At 49.2% G+C, this 20,370-nt stretch overlaps 1 protein-coding gene across 11 annotated transcripts in view; it reads right to left on the bottom strand.

Moving 5' to 3' along the window:
- Positions 1-20,370, bottom strand: part of LOC132398368 (oxysterol-binding protein-related protein 1-like) — a 278,314-nt gene that overhangs the window by 69,985 nt on the left and 187,959 nt on the right. For 5 of the 11 annotated variants that reach the window (XM_059977690.1, XM_059977684.1, XM_059977700.1 and 2 more), the window contains 2 exons: positions 16,927-17,089; positions 1,807-1,966 (listed from right to left, as the gene is read on the bottom strand). In XM_059977690.1, coding sequence (XP_059833673.1) covers positions 1,807-1,966; positions 16,927-17,089 — 323 coding nt within the window. Of the gene's footprint in view, positions 1-1,806; positions 1,967-2,366; positions 3,315-7,451; positions 7,546-13,311; positions 13,476-14,401; positions 14,479-16,926; positions 17,090-20,370 lie in introns of those variants that run through there. The other 6 variants (XM_059977726.1, XM_059977733.1, XM_059977750.1 and 3 more) reach the window with 6 other exon arrangements.

Raw genomic sequence — 20,370 nt, 5'->3', positions numbered from 1 at the left:
GGTTCAAGAACAACCAACTCCACGTCCCACACCACCAGGTTCAAGAACAACCAACCCCATGCCCCACACCAGCAGGTTCAAGAACAACCAACTACACGTTCCACACCACCGGGTTCAAGAACAGCCAACTCCACGTCCCACACCACCAGGTTCAAGAACAACCAACCCCACGCCCCAACCAGCAGGTTCAAGAACAACCAACTCCACGTTCCACACCACCGGGTTCAAGAACAACCAACTCCATGTCCACACCACCAAGTTAAAGATCGGCTATTTCCATGTCCCATACCACCAGGTTCAAGAATAACCAACTTCACACCCGACACCACTAGGTTCAAGAACAACCAACTCCATGTCCACATCACCAGGTTCAAGAAAAGCTATTTCCACGCCCCACACCACCAGGTTCAAGAACAACTAACTCCACGTCCCACACCAGCAGGTTCAAGAACAGCCAACTCCACGCCCCACACCACCAGGTTCAAGAACAGCCAACTCCACACCCCACACCACCAGGTTCAAGAACAGCCAACTCCATGTCCCACACCACCAGGTTCAAGAACAACCAACTCCACGCCCCACACCACCAGGTTCAAGAACAACCAACTCCACATCCCACACCACCAGGTTCAAGAACAACCAACTCCACGTCCCACACCAGCAGGTTCAAGAGCAATCAACTCCACGTCCCACACCAGCAGGTTCAAGAACAACCAACTCCACGTCCCACACCACCAGGTTCAAGAACAACCAACTCCACGTCCCACACCAGCAGGTTCAAGAACAACCAACTCCACGTCCCACACCACCAGGTTCAAGAACAACCAACCCCACGCCCCACACCACCGGGTTCAAGAACAACCAACTCCACGTTCCACACCACCGGGTTCAAGAACAACCAACTCCACGTCCCACACCAGCAGGTTCAAGAACAACCAACCCCACGTCCCACACCACCAGGTTCAAGAACAGCCAACTCCACGTCCCACACCACCAGCTTCAAGAACGGCCAACTCCACACCCCACACCACCAAGTTTAAGAACAACCAACTTCACGTCCATGCCACCAGGTTCAAGAACAGCTAATTCCATGTCCCATGCCACCAGGTTCAAGAACAACCAACTCCACACCACCAGGTTCAAGAACAGCTAATTCCACGTCCCATGCCACCAGGTTTAAGAACAACCAACTCCACACCACCAGGTTCAAGAACAACCAACTCCACATCCACACCACCAGGTTCACGAACAGCTATTTCCACATCATCACCTTTTTCCCTTCAACCAACCAGCAGAACCCTAATCAGCACAGTTTAGCTACACTGTGGCTCCTCTGATCATTTTGGACTAAAATAAGAGTTTTTGTTCTGTTCTAATCGTGTTCTTTCTTGTAAAATTGTTATGATTTATGTTTAAGAGAAAATCTGCAGATGCTGGAAATCAAGGTAACACACAAAATGCTGGTGGAACTCAGTAAGCCAGGCAGTGTCCTTGGAAAAGAGTACAGTTGACATTTCAGGGCAAGATGCTTCATCAGGTCTGTCCTGATGAAGGGTCTCAGCCTGAAACATCAACTGTTTACTCTTTTCCATAGATGTTGCCTAGTCTGTTGAGTTCCTCCAGCATTTAGTGTGTGTTATGTAATTTACGTTCATTGTACTTCATTCCTGTAAATATTACTTATCTGTTCTTATGTACCTGTGATGTTGCTACAATTAAGTTTTTCATTGCAGAAGTGCAGATGACAAACTTGACTTTGACTTTTTAACAAGCAGTGCTTTTTCAGTCTCTGGTTTTGTGACTCACCTGTATTTTGTGATGCCATTGGCCGGAACTGGTTTGGCTCCACGATTCTCCTGCTCTGACATATTTGATCTTTCGGTGTTGGTACAGTTCAAAGGTTCTTCGTCAGCTGACTGACTCGCTACCGTTTCAAATCCACTCAAAGAGTCAGCAGAGTCAGAATCTGGATTCAGAAAGCACTCTGTTAATTCACCACTGTTCAAGCCAAGTCTGTGCAGGTGTAACACTCACTCTGTACTGAATTCTGAAATTTGACCCTGATCCACTTTGCTTATTCCCTGGTAATCGTCCATGGTTAAATACTCCATCCTCCCATTTTAACAAACAATGCTGAAGACTAATTTGAATGCAATCAAATGTGAATGAGCAAAATACTTTATTTTAACCTCTTATATGCAAGTCATTTACTGTGGTCTAGATTTTGGTGCAAGAATTACTACAATTCCTGAGTCTGAGGCCAGTGTAGCACAAAGTTAGTCTGCTCACCTTGTGTAGTCACCAGTTACAAGAAAACTCAATAGGGCACAGCAGGAAAAGATTGAACAGGAAGGACATGCACCCACCATTCGTGTCTCACTGTCAGTTCCTGGGAGCTCACAGAACAGAGGCAGGAACTCCCATCCATCGAGTCCAGGCCAGCAAGAGAATGAGCTGCAAGCACTAATCCCACTGCCCAGTACTTGGTGTGAAGACCTGGTAGGTCACTGTGCAGCAGGTGCTCAATCTGGCAATCCTTCCGTATGAGAGCTTCTCCCTCGTCCTCCGAGTTCCTGTCCCTCTAACTATCAGGATCCTCCTTAACTCTGTTCCATTACCTTAACTCTTCATGCCTGCTGATTGTTGCTCTGCTGGGGGAACGTAAGCCCCCCCCATTACTTTCAGGTCTTGTCCTGCCCTGTCCACTTGTTGGGAGTGTATCTCAACACCTGAAGTCTGGGAACAGTAGATCTCACTTGGAGAGCCTGGAACCTGTCCAAGCCAGAGGATCAGGTTCTGGTTGCCATGGTGCCCTCCGATAGGAGCACAATGGAAACCAACCTTCCTGACATGACTCCCTCTCACCTGCCTGCACATCGCACGGGCAGGAGGTGGGGACAGAGAAATTACCAAGGGGACGGCTGAAATTTCTGAAAAGCATGCATGTTTGCTTTCAACAGCGTCCCTAACTGTCTTCAAAGTGAATGACCACTGACCCCTTCAGAAGGCAAATCAGAGGATCTCAGATAATAGAAAAAAGTTTTTTTTTAAAACAACCTCTCCACGGGTTTTAATTCCAGAATTACTTAACTAATTGGATTTAAGATCAGTGACTAAACTCCGCAAGAGTCAACGTACCATCTTCTGCGGCAGATATCGGAGGGGCTAGTACAAGAGTGAAATGGAGACGATGGGGGAAAAGAGGGAGATTGGAGGGGTGGAGGGAGCAAGGTCTGGGGAGAGAAGAGGTGAAGGTCTGGGGGGAGAGGGAAGGGAAGGACGAGGCAGTTGGGAGGGGAGGAAGCGGCGAGGCAGGGGAGGGAGGCATGAGGCAGGGTCAGGGGAGAGCAAGGCAGAGGAGGGGTGGGGAAGGGAGGAGAGGAGAGCAGGGGAGATGCGGGAGAGGAGGGGAAGGACTGAGGACAGGTGGATGGGGGAGAGGTGGGAAGGGGAGGATGGGGGAGAGGAGGGAAGGGGAGAATGGGGAGAGGAGGGAAGGGGAGAATGGGGAGAGGAGGGAAGGGGAGAATGGGGAGAGGAGGGAAGGGGAGAATGGGGAGAGGAGGGAAGGGGAGGATGGGGAGAGGAGGGAAGGGGAGGATGGGGAGAGGAGGGAAGGGGAGGAAGGAGAGAGGAGGGAAGGGGAGGAAGGAGAGAGGAGGGAAGGGGAGGAAGGAGAGGGGAGTGGATTGCAGGGGAGGATGGGGAGAGGATGAGAGGAGAGTGTGGTGAAGAGGAGGGTATGGAAAGAGGAGTGCAAGGGGAGGGGAAACAAAAGGGAGGGAGGGAGGGGATGAGATGGAGGAAAAGATGCAATGTTGTGTGGGGCAAGATTTTTAAAAAGAGTGGTGGGGGTCTGGGTCACACTGTCAGAAAAAGTGATGCAAACAGATATCATAGTGATATTCAAGAGACTTATAGACAGATACATGAACAGACGGGATGCAGAGATGGCGTTATTGTGCAGACAGGTGGGATTAATGTAATTTGGAATCATGATCGGTAAAGAGACTAAGGGTGGATGGACGGTTGGTTCTCTGATCCATGCTCTGAACAGTGACACAGACTGATAGGATTGAGCAGCCAGATGCTTGTTCTTTATTTTGTCTTCCCCTGCACTCAGTGCCTCCCTAGATGGTGAGCAGGATGTGCAGATTATTTCAGAAACTCTTAACAAGGAAGGTCACCTGTGTTTTAGTAAATGGAACAGTTGCTCCGAACCCGTTTTACCAATGGTCTGTCACACTTCCAACTCGTGTGCCATTAAACCTTTACTATTTTCATACACAAAATTATCAATAAATAATGCATACCCACTTAAACTAAAATAGCAGCAACAGATCGAGTGAAGCACACCAGCTTAGCAACTGATTCCCGGGCTCCTTGGCCATGAAACGGAAGTTGCTGTGTGGCATTAGAGATTTCTAGCAGCTGCCTACACCTCTGAAATTCAACAACTTGTATTAAATACAGAACAGTACAGTACAGAAACAGGCCCTTCGGCCCACCATGTCTGTGTTGAATGTGATGCAAATGAAACTAAATCTCTTCCACCTGCACATAATCCATGTCCTTCCATTGCCTGCATATTCCTCTTTAACAAAAAATACTGTACCTGCTTCTACCACCAACCCTGGCAGCACATTCTAGGCACCCTCCTTATTACCCTGCACCCCTCCCTTAATGTTCTCCTTCTCACCATAAATACATGTCCTCTGGTATCTACCCTGGGAAAGAGACTCTGAACATCTCCCCTATCTGTGCCTCTCTTAATTATATAAACTTCTACCCGTTGTCCCCTCAGCCGCTCCAGCGGAAACACCCCAGATCAGACCAGCTGTTATTCACCCACCCTCCGTGTCGCTCTGAGTACTGGTCAAACCACATAAAGAGTTCCACCTCAGCAGGCTAAGGGAATTCAGCTTGTCCCTAATGACCCTCACCAGTTTTTAAATCGATGCATTCCAGAGAGTACTCCATCCAGACGAATCCCGGGTTGGTATGGCACCTGCTTCGAAAGGGCAAATAAGACTACACCTGTGTTAATGCTCACAGCCCTGTGATCTCCATCTCAGAGGCCGACATCAGAAGCTCCAACAAGAGGGTAAACCCTTGCAAGGCATCAGGCCTCATCGATGTACCTGGCAGGTTACGGAGAACCTGTGCCAACCACGGGACTTCTTCAATCTCTCACTGCTGCACTCCGACGTTCCCACCTACTTCCAAGGGGCATTAATCATACCAGTGTCCAAGAAGAGCAGGGTGAACTGCCTCAATGACTACTGCCCAGCAGCACTCACATCTATTGTGATGAAGAGCTTTGATAGGTCAGTCATGGGTGAAATTAACTCTTGCCCGAGCAAAGATTTGGACCCACTGCAACTTGCCTACCACACTATCAGGCCAACAGTAGATGCAATCACACCAGCTCTCCATGTGGCCTTGAGTCACCTGGACAACAGCAATACCTACATCAGGCTGCTGCTTATTGATTACAGCTCAACCTTCAACACCATCATCCCCTCAATACCAATCAACGAGCTCCAAAATCTCAGCCTCTGTAAATGACTGTAAATGATTCCGGACTGTTTTCATCATTGAGAGACCAGAGGCACTGCGCATCAGTATTAACATCTCCTCCTTGATGAGGATCAATAGAGGATGTGTGCCCAGCCCTTCGCTCTACCCTCTTTACACTCACGACTGGGTGGTCAGGCACAGCTCAACCACCACCCATAAATCGGCGGGGACACTCCTGTTGCTGGTGGATTCTCAGATGGTGACAGGCTGGCTGAGTGATATCGCAGCAACAACCTTGCACTCAACATCAGCAGGACCCAAGGAACTGATGGTGGACACGAGGGAACACGCACCAGTCCTCATTGATGGTGAGGACTGTGGGCAGTGAGCAGTTCCGAGTACCCGAGTGTCAACATCTCAGAGGATCTCTCCTGGTGCCCAACATGTGCAGCTGTACTTCATTAGGAGTTTGAGGAGATTTGGTATCTCACAAATGTCTACAAAATGTACTGAGGAAAGAAAGCATTCTGACTGGTTTCATCACCACCTGGTATGGAAGCTACACTGCACAGGACTGCAAGCGGCTGCAAAGGGTCGCGGACGCTGCAAGTCCCATCACAGACACGGCCCTCCCACCGCTGAGGACATCTTCAAAAGCTGGTGCTTTGAGAAGGCGGCATCCATCGGAAAGGACCCTCACCATGCGGGACACGACCACTTTTCATTACTCCCATGAGGGAGGAGGATTGGGAGCCTGAAGACCCACACTCAACATTTTAGTTACAGCTTTTCCCCCCTCTGCCATCAGATTTCTGTATAAACTGTGAACACTATGTCACTTGCTTTTTTTTATACTATTTATTTTATTTCTAATTGCAATTTATATTAACCCTTTATGTCCCACACTGTACTGCTCCCACAAAACAACACATTTCACACCATTATATCAGTGATTGAAAACCTGACCCTGCTCCGCAAACTCTTGCAGAGTCAGAGTTGTGGACACAGCTCAGCTCATCACACAAACCAGCCTCCACTCTCTCAACACTACCTGATGCCTTGGGAAAGCAGTCTACAAAGTCAAAGACCCTTTCCTTTCTGGGCATTCCCTGCCTCCTCCCAACCTCCAGTCAGTGCAAGGGACTCCATCAGACAAACTGAGATTCTGGGGATAAGAGCATGGAAGCTGAGCTGAAAGGAATCAGAACTTAAGAAGCAAGAGACTGATTCTGCTGGGAAACAAAAGCTGTAGAACCAAGACAGCCGAAGTTCAGACAATCAACTAAAATCTAACTGAAGGACAGAACAAAAGATGCATTGTGACCTTTGCACTTTGCCTACCTGCACTCCACTTACTCTGGAACTGTAACACCATATTCAGCAGCATTCTGATGCTGGGGGAGCTCAGCATCTACGAAGGGAAATGGACAGTCAGTGCTTCATTCCGAGACCCTTCATCAGGACTGTTGAAGGGCCATTTCCCTCGATAGCTGCTGCCTGACCTGCTGAGTTCCTCCAGCATTTTGTCCATGTTGCTCTGGATTTCCAGCATCTGCAAAGCCTCACATGAACATGTTCTGCATTCTATTTCCTTTTCCCTACCTCGGTGTACCTACGAATGCAGTGATAAGTGGCACACAAACAAAAGCTTTCCACTGCATGTAACAAATAATATGCCAGAGTTTAAATTTACTCCTCAATTTGCCCTTGAAGCTATTTTCAATAAGTCACAGTCCCTGTTCTGGAGATACCCCATTTAACCCCACCTCAATAACCCTCTCTCAGAATTAGAATTATTAGCACTCACTTACATGATGTGGAATTGGTTGTTTTGCACCAGCAATAAAACTATACATCACAAAAATAAAGTGCAAAAAGAAAGGAATAATGAGGTTGTATTCATGGATTCATGGGCTGTTCAGAGACTTAACTGTGGAAGGAAGAAGCTGTTCCTGTACCGTTGAGTGTAGGTCTTCAGGCTTCTGTACCTCCTCTCCGATGGTAGTAGTGAGAAGAGGGCATATCCTGGATGGGGAGGGTCATATACCATTAGGGTAACAAAGGATTAGGGTCCTATAGAATCCCTCAGCATGCTAAGAGTTGTAGAGGAGACACCGTTAGCCCTCAACCTTTACCAAGAACAATAGCTGCCATGGGTGATGAGCCAGGAGCTGGTTATTCCTCTGCTAGTAAGGATGCAGTATATCAAAAGCCATTGTCTCGAGCTGAAACACACAAGCTAGGCCTTGCAAATCACTCACCTAACTAATGTCGGATGGAAGATTTTCCCCCATCTTAGAAGTTAGTTTATTTCACCTTCTCTTTAGCCCAATGAAAAAGACTGTTACATGCGATTGAATTTTTCAGAGATCTGCCTGTGAAAGGCAAGCTCCAAATGCATCCTTATCTGCAGTACATTAAGCGACAGAATAACGTAAATAAAACCTTTTGCTGGAGCAACAATTCACGGTGAATGCTCATTAAGCAGGGAGACCTGCTGTAGGATAAAAGGAGGGGACAGCTGTTGACTTGTTCAGAAGTAGGATGCAGGCTGATAAACGTGCACGGTGTACAGCGTCTCCTCATTCTGAATATTCACCATTTTTGCTAAACTGATTCTTCCGCATTCTGTTCCGTAAGACTTCTCGCCATTAATTGGCATTCGCTTTCCTCCAGGGCTCCGTTACCCTTTTTAACTCTGGTCACTGTCAAGGATTTATTCAGCTACTTGTAAGCAGATTCAGGAAGATAGGGCCACTGCATTTAAAAGACTATGATGTTCAGGAAAACAGCTCATCTCTATTGATTGTAGGCTTGTTCTGGAATATTAAAATTCCTTCGTTCTCACAGAGATACAGCACAGAAACAGGCCCTTCAGCCCATCAAATCTGTGCTGACCATCAACCACTCATTTACACTAATCCCATTTCATTCTCCCCGCACTCCCACCAACTCAACTCAGATTGTACCACTCACCTACGCGCAACTAAGGACCAATTATCAGTCACCTACCCTCAGATCTTCAGGATATGGGAGGAAACCAGAGCACCCGGGGAAACCAAAATAGTCAAAGGGAGAACACATAAACTCCACACAGTCAGCATCCAGCGTAGACTTCCATTAAATGTTTTAACTGTGTCAAAAACAGACCATTCTGACCTACAGTAAATGAATAAATTAATGTTTATTCATATAGTGCAGATCAGAAGCAGCTCTGTGATGTTTCCTAGAGCATACAACAAAAGCAGTGTAGTGGTAAATTGGTTTATTGTTATCACAAGTGTTGCGATACCGTGAAAAACTTGTCCTGCATACTGTCCATACATATTAAATCGTTGCACGGTGCATTGAGGGAGAACAAGGTAAAATAACAGAATGCAGAATAAAGTGTAACAGCTGTAGGGAAAGTGCAGTGCAGGCAGATAATAAGGAAGCACAAGAGACTGAGGGATGACCTCGTAGAGCTATATAAAATCAGAGGGATATAGATAGGATGAACCATCCTTTATCCAGGGTTGGGAAATCATAAACTAAAGGACATAGTTTTCAGGTTCAAGATGAAAGGATCTGAGGGGCAAGATGTTTTTACACAGCGGGTGGTCAATAGACAATAGGTGCAGAAGTAGACCATTCGGCCCCTTGAGTCTGCACCGCCATTCTGAGATCATGGCTGATCATTCACTATCAATACCCAGTCCCTACCTTGTCCCCATATCCCTTGATTCCCCTATCCATCAGATATTTATCTAGCTCCTTCTTGAAAGCATCCAGAGAATTGGCCTCCACCGTCTTCCGAGGCAGTGCATTCCACACCTCGTCGATGTGGAATCAGCTGCCAGAGAAATGGTAAAGGTAGGTACTGTAGATGCATTGAAGGACAGTACAGGTACCTTGATGACAAGAGTTTAGAACAGGGGTTCCAACCCTTTTATGCCACGGACTGCTACCATTAACGAGGTGTCCGTGAGCCCAAGTTGGAAACCCCTGGTTTGAAAGCTTATTGACCAAGTGCTGGGAAATGGGATTAGCTTGAATATATGTCCTGGTTGGCATGGACACAGATGGGTTGGAGCCTTTTTCTCCATTCTGTACAACGCTATGACACTCTACAATAAAGGCTAAAACTCTGCCTGACATTCTAAATTCCGAAACTCCCATGATCTGGAAAGTTTCAGCTTTACAGTACAGATTGGTATAATTAACTCCTTCAACAGTGAGACCTAAGATCTGGACCTAGGTTTGGCATGTTATTGTAGCGGATAGCGTGAAGCTTTACAGTACCAGCAATGCGGGTTCACTTCCCACCCCATAAGGAGTTTATACATTCTCCCCGTGACCGCACGGCTTTCCTCTGCTCCAGTTCCTTCCGATGTACTGGTTATTAAGTTAATTGGTCACATGGGTGCAATTTTTGCAGGAACTCATGGGCTGAAGGGACCAGTTACTGTGCTGCATTTCTAAATAAGTAAAAAATTAATAAATAAACTTCAGCAAAGCTCTGTGCTAATCTACAGCGAATTAATCTACCAGTGCAACTTTTGCAATCTTAGCTGACGTTCCAAACTTAAAGAAACATCGGGTCATCTCAGAAAATTTCATGTGACCCAAGGTGTGCCTTGCATTAAAACATCGTTCTCCTGCCCAGAGTAAGATGACAAGGGTGGGGGGGGGGGGGGGGGAAGTTCAGTGACCCGACATCTCTCAGGTTTCAACATTTATTGGTTAATCCCCTAACTACTTCAACCTCAGAGGGAAGACAGACTTGAGCTGAGCGAGAAGAGTCTTAAGGGGATAGGACATAGAACAGGCCCTTCAGCCCACAATATTGTTTCGAATGATACCTATTCCCTTCTGCCTGCACTTGGCCCACACTCTGTCTTTTAAACACCTCCATAGTATCTGCATCCACCAGCTCTCTGACACCAACAGTCTGATTGACAACTCTCCTCTCTGGGCACCATCTCTCTGCTGACCCACATCATTGGGCAATGACACAGACGACCCACCTCTCCGACACCAGCAGTCTGACTGACAACCTACCCTTCTCCCACTAGTGTTACCTGACACTGACATTCCAACTTCCAACACACCTCTCCGGGCACTGACAGTCCAACTGACAACCCACCTCTCTAGTACCCAAAACCGACATACCTCTCCGGGCACTGACAGTCCGACTGACAACCCACCTCTCTAGTACCCAAAACCGACACACCTCTCCGGGCACTGACAGTCCGACTGACAACCCACCTCTCTAGTACCCAAAACCGACATACCTCTCCGGGCACTGACAGTCCGACTGACAACCCACCTCTCTAGTACCCAAAACCGACACACCTCTCCGGGCACTGACAGTCCAACTGACAACCCACCTCCCTAGTACCCAAAACCGACCACCTCTCCGGGCACTGACAGTCTGACTGACAACCCACCTCTCTAGTACCCAAAACCGACCACCTCTCCGGGCACTGACAGTCTGACTGACAACCCACCTCTCTAGTACCCAAAACCAACACACCTCTCCGGGCACTGACAGTCCGACTGACAACCCACCTCTCTAGTACCCAAAACCGACACACCTCTCCGGGCACTGACAGTCCAACTGACAACCCACCTCTCTAGTACCCAAAACCGACCACCTCTCCGGGCACTGACAGTCTGACTGACAACCCACCTCTCTAGTACCCAAAACTGACACACCTCTCCGGGCACTGACAGTCCGACTGACAACCCACCTCTCTAGTACCCAAAACCGACACACCTCTCCGGGCACTGACAGTCCGACTGACAACCCACCTCTCTAGTACCCAAAACCGACCACCTCTCCGGGCACTGACAGTCTGACTGACAACCTACCCTTCTCCCACTAGTGTTACCTGACACTGACATTCCAACTTCCAACACACCTCTCCGGGCACTGACAGTCTGACTGACAACCCACCTCTCTAGTACCCAAAACTGACACACCTCTCCGGGCACTGACAGTCCGACTGACAACCCACCTCTCTAGTACCCAAAACCGACACACCTCTCCGGGCACTGACAGTCCGACTGACAACCCACCTCTCTAGTACCCAAAACCGACACACCTCTCCGGGTACTGACAGTCCGACTGACAACCCACCTCTCTAGTACCCAAAACCGACCACCTCTCCGGGCACTGACAGTCTGACTGACAACCCACCTCTCTAGTACCCAAAACCGACCACCTCTCCGGGTACTGACAGTCCGACTGACAACCCACCTCTCTAGTACCCAAAACCGACACACCTCTCCGGGCACTGACAGTCCGACTGACAACCCACCTCTCTAGTACCCAAAACCGACCACCTCTCCGGGCACTGACAGTCTGACTGACAACCGACCTCTCTAGTACCCAAAACCGACACACCTCTCCGGGCACTGACAGTCCGACTGACAACCCACCTCTCTAGTACCCAAAACCGACCACCTCTCCGGGTACTGACAGTCCGACTGACAACCCACCTCTCTAGCACCCAAAACCGACCACCTCTCCAGGCACTAACAGTCCGACTGACAACCCACCTCTCTAGTACCCAAAACCGACCACCTCTCCGGGTACTGACAGTCCGACTGACAACCCACCTCTCTAGCACCCAAAACCGACCACCTCTCCAGGCACTAACAGTCCGACTGACAACCCACCTCTCTAGTACCCAAAACTGACACACATCTCCGGGCACTGACAGTCCGACTGACAACCCACCTCTCTAAAACTGACACACCTCTCCGGGCACTGACAGTCCGATTGACAACCCACCTCTCTAGTATCCAAAACTGACACACCTCTCCGGGCACTGACAGTCCAACTGACAACCCACCTCTCTAGTACCCAAAACTGACACACCTCTCCAGGCACTGACAGTCCGACTGACAATCCACCTCTCTAGTACCCAAAACCGACCACCTCTCCGGGCACTGACAGTCCGACTGACAACCCACCTCTCTAGTACCCAAAACTGACACAACTCTCCGGGCACCGACAGTCCGACTGACAACCCACCTCTCTAGTACCCAAAACCGACCACCTCTCCGAGCACTGACAGTCTGACTGACAACCCACCTCTCTAGTACCCAAAACCGACCACCTCTCCAGGCACTGACAGTCTGACTGACAACCCACCTCTCTAGTACCCAAAACCGACACACCTCTCCGGGTACTGACAGTCCGACTGACAACCCACCTCTCTAGTACCCAAAACTGACACACCTCTCCGGGCACTGACAGTCTGACTGACAACCCACCTCTCTAGTACCCAAAACCGACCACCTCTCCAGGCACTGACAGTCTGACTGACAACCCACCTCTCTAGTACCCAAAACCGACCACCTCTCCGGGCACTGACAGTCTGACTGACAACCCACCTCTCTAGTACCCAAAACCGACCACCTCTCCAGGCACTGACAGTCCGACTGACAACCCACCTCTCTAGTACCCAAAACCGACACACCTCTCCGGGCTCTGACAGTCCGACTGACAACCCACCTCTCTAGTACCCAAAACCGACCACCTCTCCGGGCACTGACAGTCCGACTGACAACCCACCTCTCTAGTACCCAAAACCGACCACCTCTCCAGGCACTGACAGTCTGACTGACAACCCACCTCTCTAGTACCCAAAAATCTTCTATTGCATGTATGGAACTTCACTCTTCCAGATCTTTACTTCTAGATATTTCAAAGAAAAATACTTCACTTTTGGTTTCACAGTCTCATCTTTTCCCTCTATCCTTATGTAAAAATCTTACATTGCATTTGATATTCTAACTTACAGTTCTCGGCTACAACCCGCAAGGACTGCTTAGTTTAATTCCTTCCCAGGACATCCTCGATGCGATTAGAATCCATGGTCACTTGCAGAGCAAACCGTTCCGTGATCACCAACGGCTAGACACTGACCACACTGACTGTGGGCAGTGCTGAGCCTGATCAGCTCTCACTCACTGCTGATGGAAAAATCTATGCTAATCTATTTAAATAACTCTCTCTAAATGCGCCTCAAAGAGCTGCCAGGATTTCACATCTCTCTCAGCTCCATTTAAAAAAGAGCAGCCAGGTATGTGGGAAAACTACACATTCCAACTTGTAAACCTCCAAAGTCCACCTGGAGGTTCTCAAACAAAACTCCCCAACACTAATAATCTGAACAAGGACGCAATATCACCTGCAGACCCTTGTAAATTCTTCAGGGATTATGAATTCAAGATCTATTTCAGTGGTTAATCCTTGTTAATATCACTTTGCAACCGTCTTTCTCAATCCCAGAGTGGTGAACACCTCTCCAGCTGTGGTGCAACCGACATTAGTAACTTAACTTCCCTGTCCCGGACTCAGCACAGACCCAATCACAAGGAAGGCACGCGAATGTTTCTGCTTCCTTTTCGAAGTTGAGCTTGTGACCAAACACTCAACTATCTGCAGCCATACTGCAGTAAGTATCCAATATGATTGATCTTGGTTTGGTACTGCAATTTAAATGTGCAGAAACACAAGAAGCTGCAAAGGGAAGTGTACTCTGTCCAATACTCCACAGACATATCCCTCCCCACCATCAGCAGTATCTACAGGTGGCAACATCCATCATCAAAAACCCCACCATCTGGGTCATGCCATCCTCTGACAGCTACCATCAGGCAGGAGGCACAAGGGTCTGAAGTCCCACACCACTGGGTTAAAGAACAGCTACTTCTTTTCAACTGTTCAGTTCTTGAAATAACCAGCACAACCCTAATCACTCAGGTTTAGCAACATTAAGACCACTTTGATCATTTTGCAGTAAATGAACATTTTTCGTGCTCAGACATAAAAACTGAGTATAATTTATGTTTAGTGTGTTTTTTTTCCCCTGTCCAAGTTGCTTACCTGAAGCTATTTGCGTGTGAGCTGCTGCAAGCTTTTCATTGCACCTGTGCAAACGCCAATAAACTTGACTTTTTGAGTTCCGTGCCCTGGCTAATGGAGGCAGTATCCTGTATACTTTTATTTTACAGCTTTACCTACGTATACTGGCCACAGCCCAGTCTATCATGGGTAAAGCCCTCCTCACTACTGAGCACTATGTGTTGTTGCAGGAAGGCAGGGATTCCCAACACCCTCTCACTTCCGCCATCAAGGTGGTGGCACAGGAGCCTCAAGACTCAAACTACCAGGTTCAGGAAGAGTTACTAGTCCTCGACCATCAGGCTCTTTACCAAAGGGGATAACTTCACTCAACCTCACTTGCTCCCACTAGTATGGGCTCACTTTCAAGGACTCTTCGTCTCATATTTTTGACATTTATTGCTTATTTATTTATTATTATTATTATTTCTTTCTTGTATTTGCACTGTTTGCCCACTAGTTGAATGCCCAAGTTGGTGCAGTCTTTATGGTGACAAATATGTACTTTGATAATAAATTTACTTTGAACTATGCTGTTAACTTCTGGTATCCCTGGAATTGTCCATCAAGGTCCCTCTGTTCCTCCATACTCACTAAGGTTCTACCATTCATTCTATATGATGACCTACCCTTATCAATCCTCCTGATGTGCATTATCTCGTGTTCACGAAGGATTAAGTTGCACCTGCTATCAGTTTACCCATCTTATTGTCCTCCCATACCCTCCAACTATCTCTACACCATCAACACCACCAATTTTTCCATTTCTTTTATCATTTTACCCTGGCAAACTCATGGGGATTTTTCCGACAAATGTAAAAATACTTCAGAGCTCAGAAACACTTGATGAACTCAGCAGATCAGGCAGCAACAGTGGAGGGAAATGGACAGATGACATTTTAGGTGGAGACTCTTCCTTGAGACTAGAAAAAAGAGGGAGAGTTGACATAAAAAGTTGGCAAGAAGGTGGGAAGCAAGAGCTGGCAAGTGATAGGTAGGGATTCAGATGAGGGTGGGTGATAGGCAGGTGAGGAAGGGAAGAGTGGGTATGACGCAAGAAGCTAGGAGGTGATAGGTGGAAGTGGCAAAGTGTTGAAGATGGAATTTGATAGGAGGGGACAGTGGAGCATGGAATAAAGGGAAGGAGGTGAGGAAGGGAACTGGAGAAAGGGGTGTGTGGGTGATAGGCAGGTGGAAAGGGTTGGGAAGAGGAAAGTTGTTGGGGTGGTTGGAGCCATTTTTTGACTTATTACGAGGGTGACCAGAAATGAGAGTAATCAATCTTCATGTAGTCAGACTGGAAATGATGAAGGTGGAATATCTCCCCTATTTCTTTCCAGTTCTGATGAAGGGTCTCAACCTGAAACATCCTCTTCCCTTCAAAGATGCCGCCCAACCCACTGAGTTCCTCCCGCAGTTTGTGTGTCTCTTCAGATTTCCAGCATCTGCAAGCTCTTTCGCATCTTCACACCTCAGTACGTCTCTTGTATGCTCTCTTACTACCACCTCCCAGATCAACAGAAATTACTTTTAACCAGTTTAATTCATCATAATATCTCAACCTCACACTGCCTGATCAGATCCCTCTCAATATCTCGTCTCTAAAGAAAGTGACCTAATCATCTCACCTGCACTCCAGACCCTCAGCTGTGGGACACTGACAATCTTTCACACCCAACATTGTTTTAACAGACACAAAAAGATGTAACTTTCTTCCATTTATAGAGCTTGAGCATTACATCTGTACAATCACACGTTTGGTTACACATTCAGGATTCACCAGCAAATGAACAGTTACCTTACTCCTGTGGGATTTGATTTACACCATCCTTTATGTATAACTGCATAAGCTGATAGCCATTACAAGTGCAAGTGAATACTGCATTCATTGCCCAACTATCTTCTTTGTCCTTCTGACAGCAGACTAACCTAATGCAGGGTCTGGGTCCAATGGTAATTAGTCAATTGCACAAATTTGTAATGATTCAAAATAAAGAAAATCACTTAAAGCCAGACTACACAGAATTTAAAATCTCACCAAAACTCCATACTACACTTTACATGGAACTTAATTAGTTTAATTATTAACAGGTTCACCGGAGTGAGCCAGAAACTAGGGTTGTTTTCTCTGGAGTGGCAGATACTGAGGGGTGACCTTATTGAGGCCCATTAAATCCTGCATGGCATAGAATGGTTGGATTTTCAGCCCTTTCCTCTAGTGGGGAAATCCAAGATGGTAAGGTGGGTAATCTAAAAGGGTAAAGTAGGTAATCTAAGATGGTAAAGTGGGGAGAGAGATTTAAAGGAGACCTGATGGGAACCTTTTACACGCAAAGGCTGATGCATATATCAAACAAGCTGTCAGAGGTGGGTACTAGTACTATGTTTAAGACATTTAGAGAGGAACATGGACAGGAAAGGCTGAGGCTTGAGGGACTCGGCTCCATGGTCATGAGCCTGTCTCTATGCTGTGTAATTGGATGACATTAATTGCAACACTGACTCACCTGAAAGGGCATCATAGAACTCATCATCACTCAATACACTGTGTGGCGGTGAGCCTTTGACCACAGACTGCTCCAGTTCATGGTGTTCACAGGCCAGAGTCTGCAGGGCCTCAGAAAGGATCCTGTTTTTCTCTTGTTCCTGCTCCAATCTCAGATTCCGCAACTAAAGAGAAAGAAAAGCGAAGTTAAAGAGTGGAAGCGCACACAGTGGAGGTGGAAGCAGGATGAGGGGAAGGGGGGGGGAGAGAGAGGGGGGAGGGGGAGAGGGGGGGAGAGAGGGGGGAGGGGGGAGAGAGAGGGGGAGAGAGAGAGGGGGGGAGAGAGGGGGGAGGGGGGGAGAGAGAGGGGGAGTGGGAGAGAGAGGGGGGGAGGTGGGAGAGAGAGGGGGAGAGAGAGTGGGGAGAGAGAGGGGGGAGAGAGAGGGGGGGAGAGAGAGGGGGAGAGGGGGAGGGGGAGAGAGAGGGGGAGAGGGGGGAGAGAGGGGGAGAGAGGGGGGAGGGGGGAGAGAGAGGGGGGAGGGGAGAGAGAGAGGGGGAGTGGGAGAGAGAGGGGGGAGGGGGGAGAGAGAGGGGGGAGGGGGGAGAGAGAGGGGGGAGGGGGGAGAGAGAGGGGGGAGGGGAGAGAGAGAGGGGGGAGTGGGAGAGAGAGGGGGGAGGGGGGAGAGAGAGGGGGGAGGGGGGAGAGAGAGGGGGGAGGGGGGAGAGAGAGGGGGGAGGGGGGAGAGAGAGGGGGGAGGGGGGAGAGAGAGGGGGGAGGGGGGAGGGGGAGGGGGAGAGAGAGGGGGGAGAGAGAGGGGGAGAGAGAGGGGGAGGGGGGAGAGAGAGTGGGGAGAGAGATGGGGGAGAGAGAGGGGGGAGAGAGGGGGAGAGAGAGGGGGGAGGGAGGGGGGAGAGAGAGGGGGGAGGGGGGAGAGAGAGGGGGGAGGGGGGAGAGAGAGGGGGGAGGGGGGAGAGAGAGGGGGGAGGGGGGAGAGAGAGGGGGGAGGGGGGAGAGAGAGGGGGGAGGGGGGAGAGAGAGGGGGGAGGGGGGAGAGAGAGGGGGAGAGAGAGGGGGGAGAGAGAGGGGGAGAGAGAGGGGGAGAGAGAGTGGGGAGAGAGATGGGGGAGAGAGAGGGGGAGAGAGGGGGAGAGAGAGGGGGGAGGGAGGGGGGAGAGAGAGGGGGAGGGGGGAGAGAGAGGGGGAGAGAGAGGGGGAGGGGGGAGAGAGAGGGGGAGAGAGAGTGGGGAGAGAGAGGGGGAGAGAGAGGGGGAGGGGGGAGAGAGAGTGGGGAGAGAGATGGGGGAGAGAGAGGGGGGAGAGAGGGGGAGAGAGAGGGGGGGAGGGAGGGGGGAGAGAGAGGGGGAGGGAGGGGGGGAGGGAGGGGGAGAGAGAGGGGGGAGAGAGAGTGGGGAGAGAGAGGGGGGAGAGAGAGGGGGGAGAGAGGGGGGAGGGGGGAGAGAGAGGGGGGAGGGGAGAGAGAGAGGGGGGAGTGGGAGAGAGAGGGGGGGAGGGGGAGAGAGAGGGGGAGAGAGAGGGGGGAGGGGGGAGAGAGAGGGGGAGAGAGAGTGGGGAGAGAGAGGGGGGGAGAGAGAGTGGAGGAGGGGGAGAGAGAGTGGGGAGGGGGAGGGGGAGAGAGGGGGAGGGGGGGAGAGAGAGGGGGGGGAGGGGGAGAGAGAGGGGGAGGGGGAGAGAGAGGGGGAGGGGGAGAGAGAGGGGGAGGGGGAGAGAGAGGGGGAGAGAGAGTGGAGGAGAGGGGGAGAGAGAGTGGGGAGAGAGATGGGGGAGAGAGAGGGGGGAGAGAGAGGGGGGAGAGAGAGGGGGAGAGAGAGGGGGAGAGAGAGGGGGGAGAGAGAGGGGGGAGAGAGGGGGGAGAGAGGGGGAGAGAGGGGGAGAGAGAGGGGGGAGGGAGGGGGGAGAGAGAGGGGGAGGGAGGGGGAGAGAGGGGGGAGAGAGGGGGAGGGGGGGAGAGAAGGGGGAGAGGGGGGAGGGGGGAGGGGGGAGAGAGGGGGAGAGAGAGACAGACAGAATGATAAATGTCAATACAGAAAAAAGAAGAAAAGGAGCATGAAGAGAGAACGAGTCTGTAGAGAAAACAGTGATGAGATAGAGGGAAGAAAAGGTCACGGGAGAGATGAAAGGTGGAGCAGAGAAAGAGAGGTAGGAAAAGAAGAGAATCAGAGACAAGAGAGCAGATTTCAGAAGAACTTTCAAAGGAGATTGCCATTCAAAGGGAAAATTACCCTGGCTATCCCAAGGGGCACTAATAGGGCCAATTCTCCTGATCAGGTGAGAATGACAGATTACATGAACTGCTGTGGTGTGGCACTGTTCACCAGTCTGAAGGAGCAAGAGCTAGACAACAGCCAGCAAGAGGAGCAAGCAACAACAAGTAAAGGAAATAGAAACATTCACAGCCAAGAGATCTGTGCAACAAAGAGAGAAAATAAATCTTATCACCTGCCTGAAATAGCACATAGTCTTCAGCATCTTACTATGCCCAATCTTTAGATTAGATTCAACGTTATTGTCATTGTGCCGAGTACAGATACAAAGCCAATGAAATGCAGTCAGCATCTAACCAGAAATGCAAAGGATAGTGATATTTACAAAATAACTGAATAAAAAGTAAGTGCTACAACACACAAATATAAAAGTACTGCTTAGCGCTGTGATGTGAGGGTCAGCAGGGTCACAGTCTCAGGGAAGAAGCTCTTCCTGTGTCTGCTGGTATGGGAGTGGAGGCTCCTGTAGTACCTACCGGATGGGAGGAGAGTAAAACCAAAATGATACCTAAATATCTGATAGGCTCAGTGATCTAGCCAATACAATGATAAAAACATTATAGTCATATTCAGGTCAAAATAAATTTAATGCTGGCCCTCATATAACCAACCCACCCCCCAATGAATACAAGCTGTAAATCATTCCATATACATCAGGTATTTAGAGCATTTCTGTTTTTCACACACGTATGGCCTAGATAAATATTTAAGATCAATGGGGAGACACTCGAATAACAGAGAACCAACTATCAGCAGACTTCAGGAGGGCACAGAACAATGCTCCTTGAAACACTCAAACACCTGTTACTTGACAACTTCAGGGGGAAAGCTCGGCCATGCATTGGGATGTGGCATTTCATCCTGGCAGTATGAGGTGGTACTTTTTCAGCAGTCAGACTGGGGTAGGGGATATACAGCAAATCATAGGGCACTGAGGAATGCTGATGAACAGAGAAACTTTGAGACCATAGTTTCACGCAAATCGCCTTCAAGCTTATCGCCCTTGCCTTAAACCAATGACTTTTAGTATTTGTGGCCACTTTCTAAGCTGGGAGAACGATGCTGGCTGTCTAGCCTATCCACTCCTCTCACAAGTCTGCCCCCAGCCTCTGCATTTGAACAGAAAACAAAAGTTTGTCCAACCTTTCCTTACAGTTAACACTGCAATTCAAATGTCCTGATG

Source organism: Hypanus sabinus, chromosome 1 (assembly GCF_030144855.1).
Source record: "Hypanus sabinus isolate sHypSab1 chromosome 1, sHypSab1.hap1, whole genome shotgun sequence".
Classification (NCBI taxonomy): domain Eukaryota; kingdom Metazoa; phylum Chordata; class Chondrichthyes; order Myliobatiformes; family Dasyatidae; genus Hypanus; species Hypanus sabinus.
Note: the sequence above shows the minus strand (reverse complement) of the source record. Positions and strands in the feature narration are given on the sequence as shown.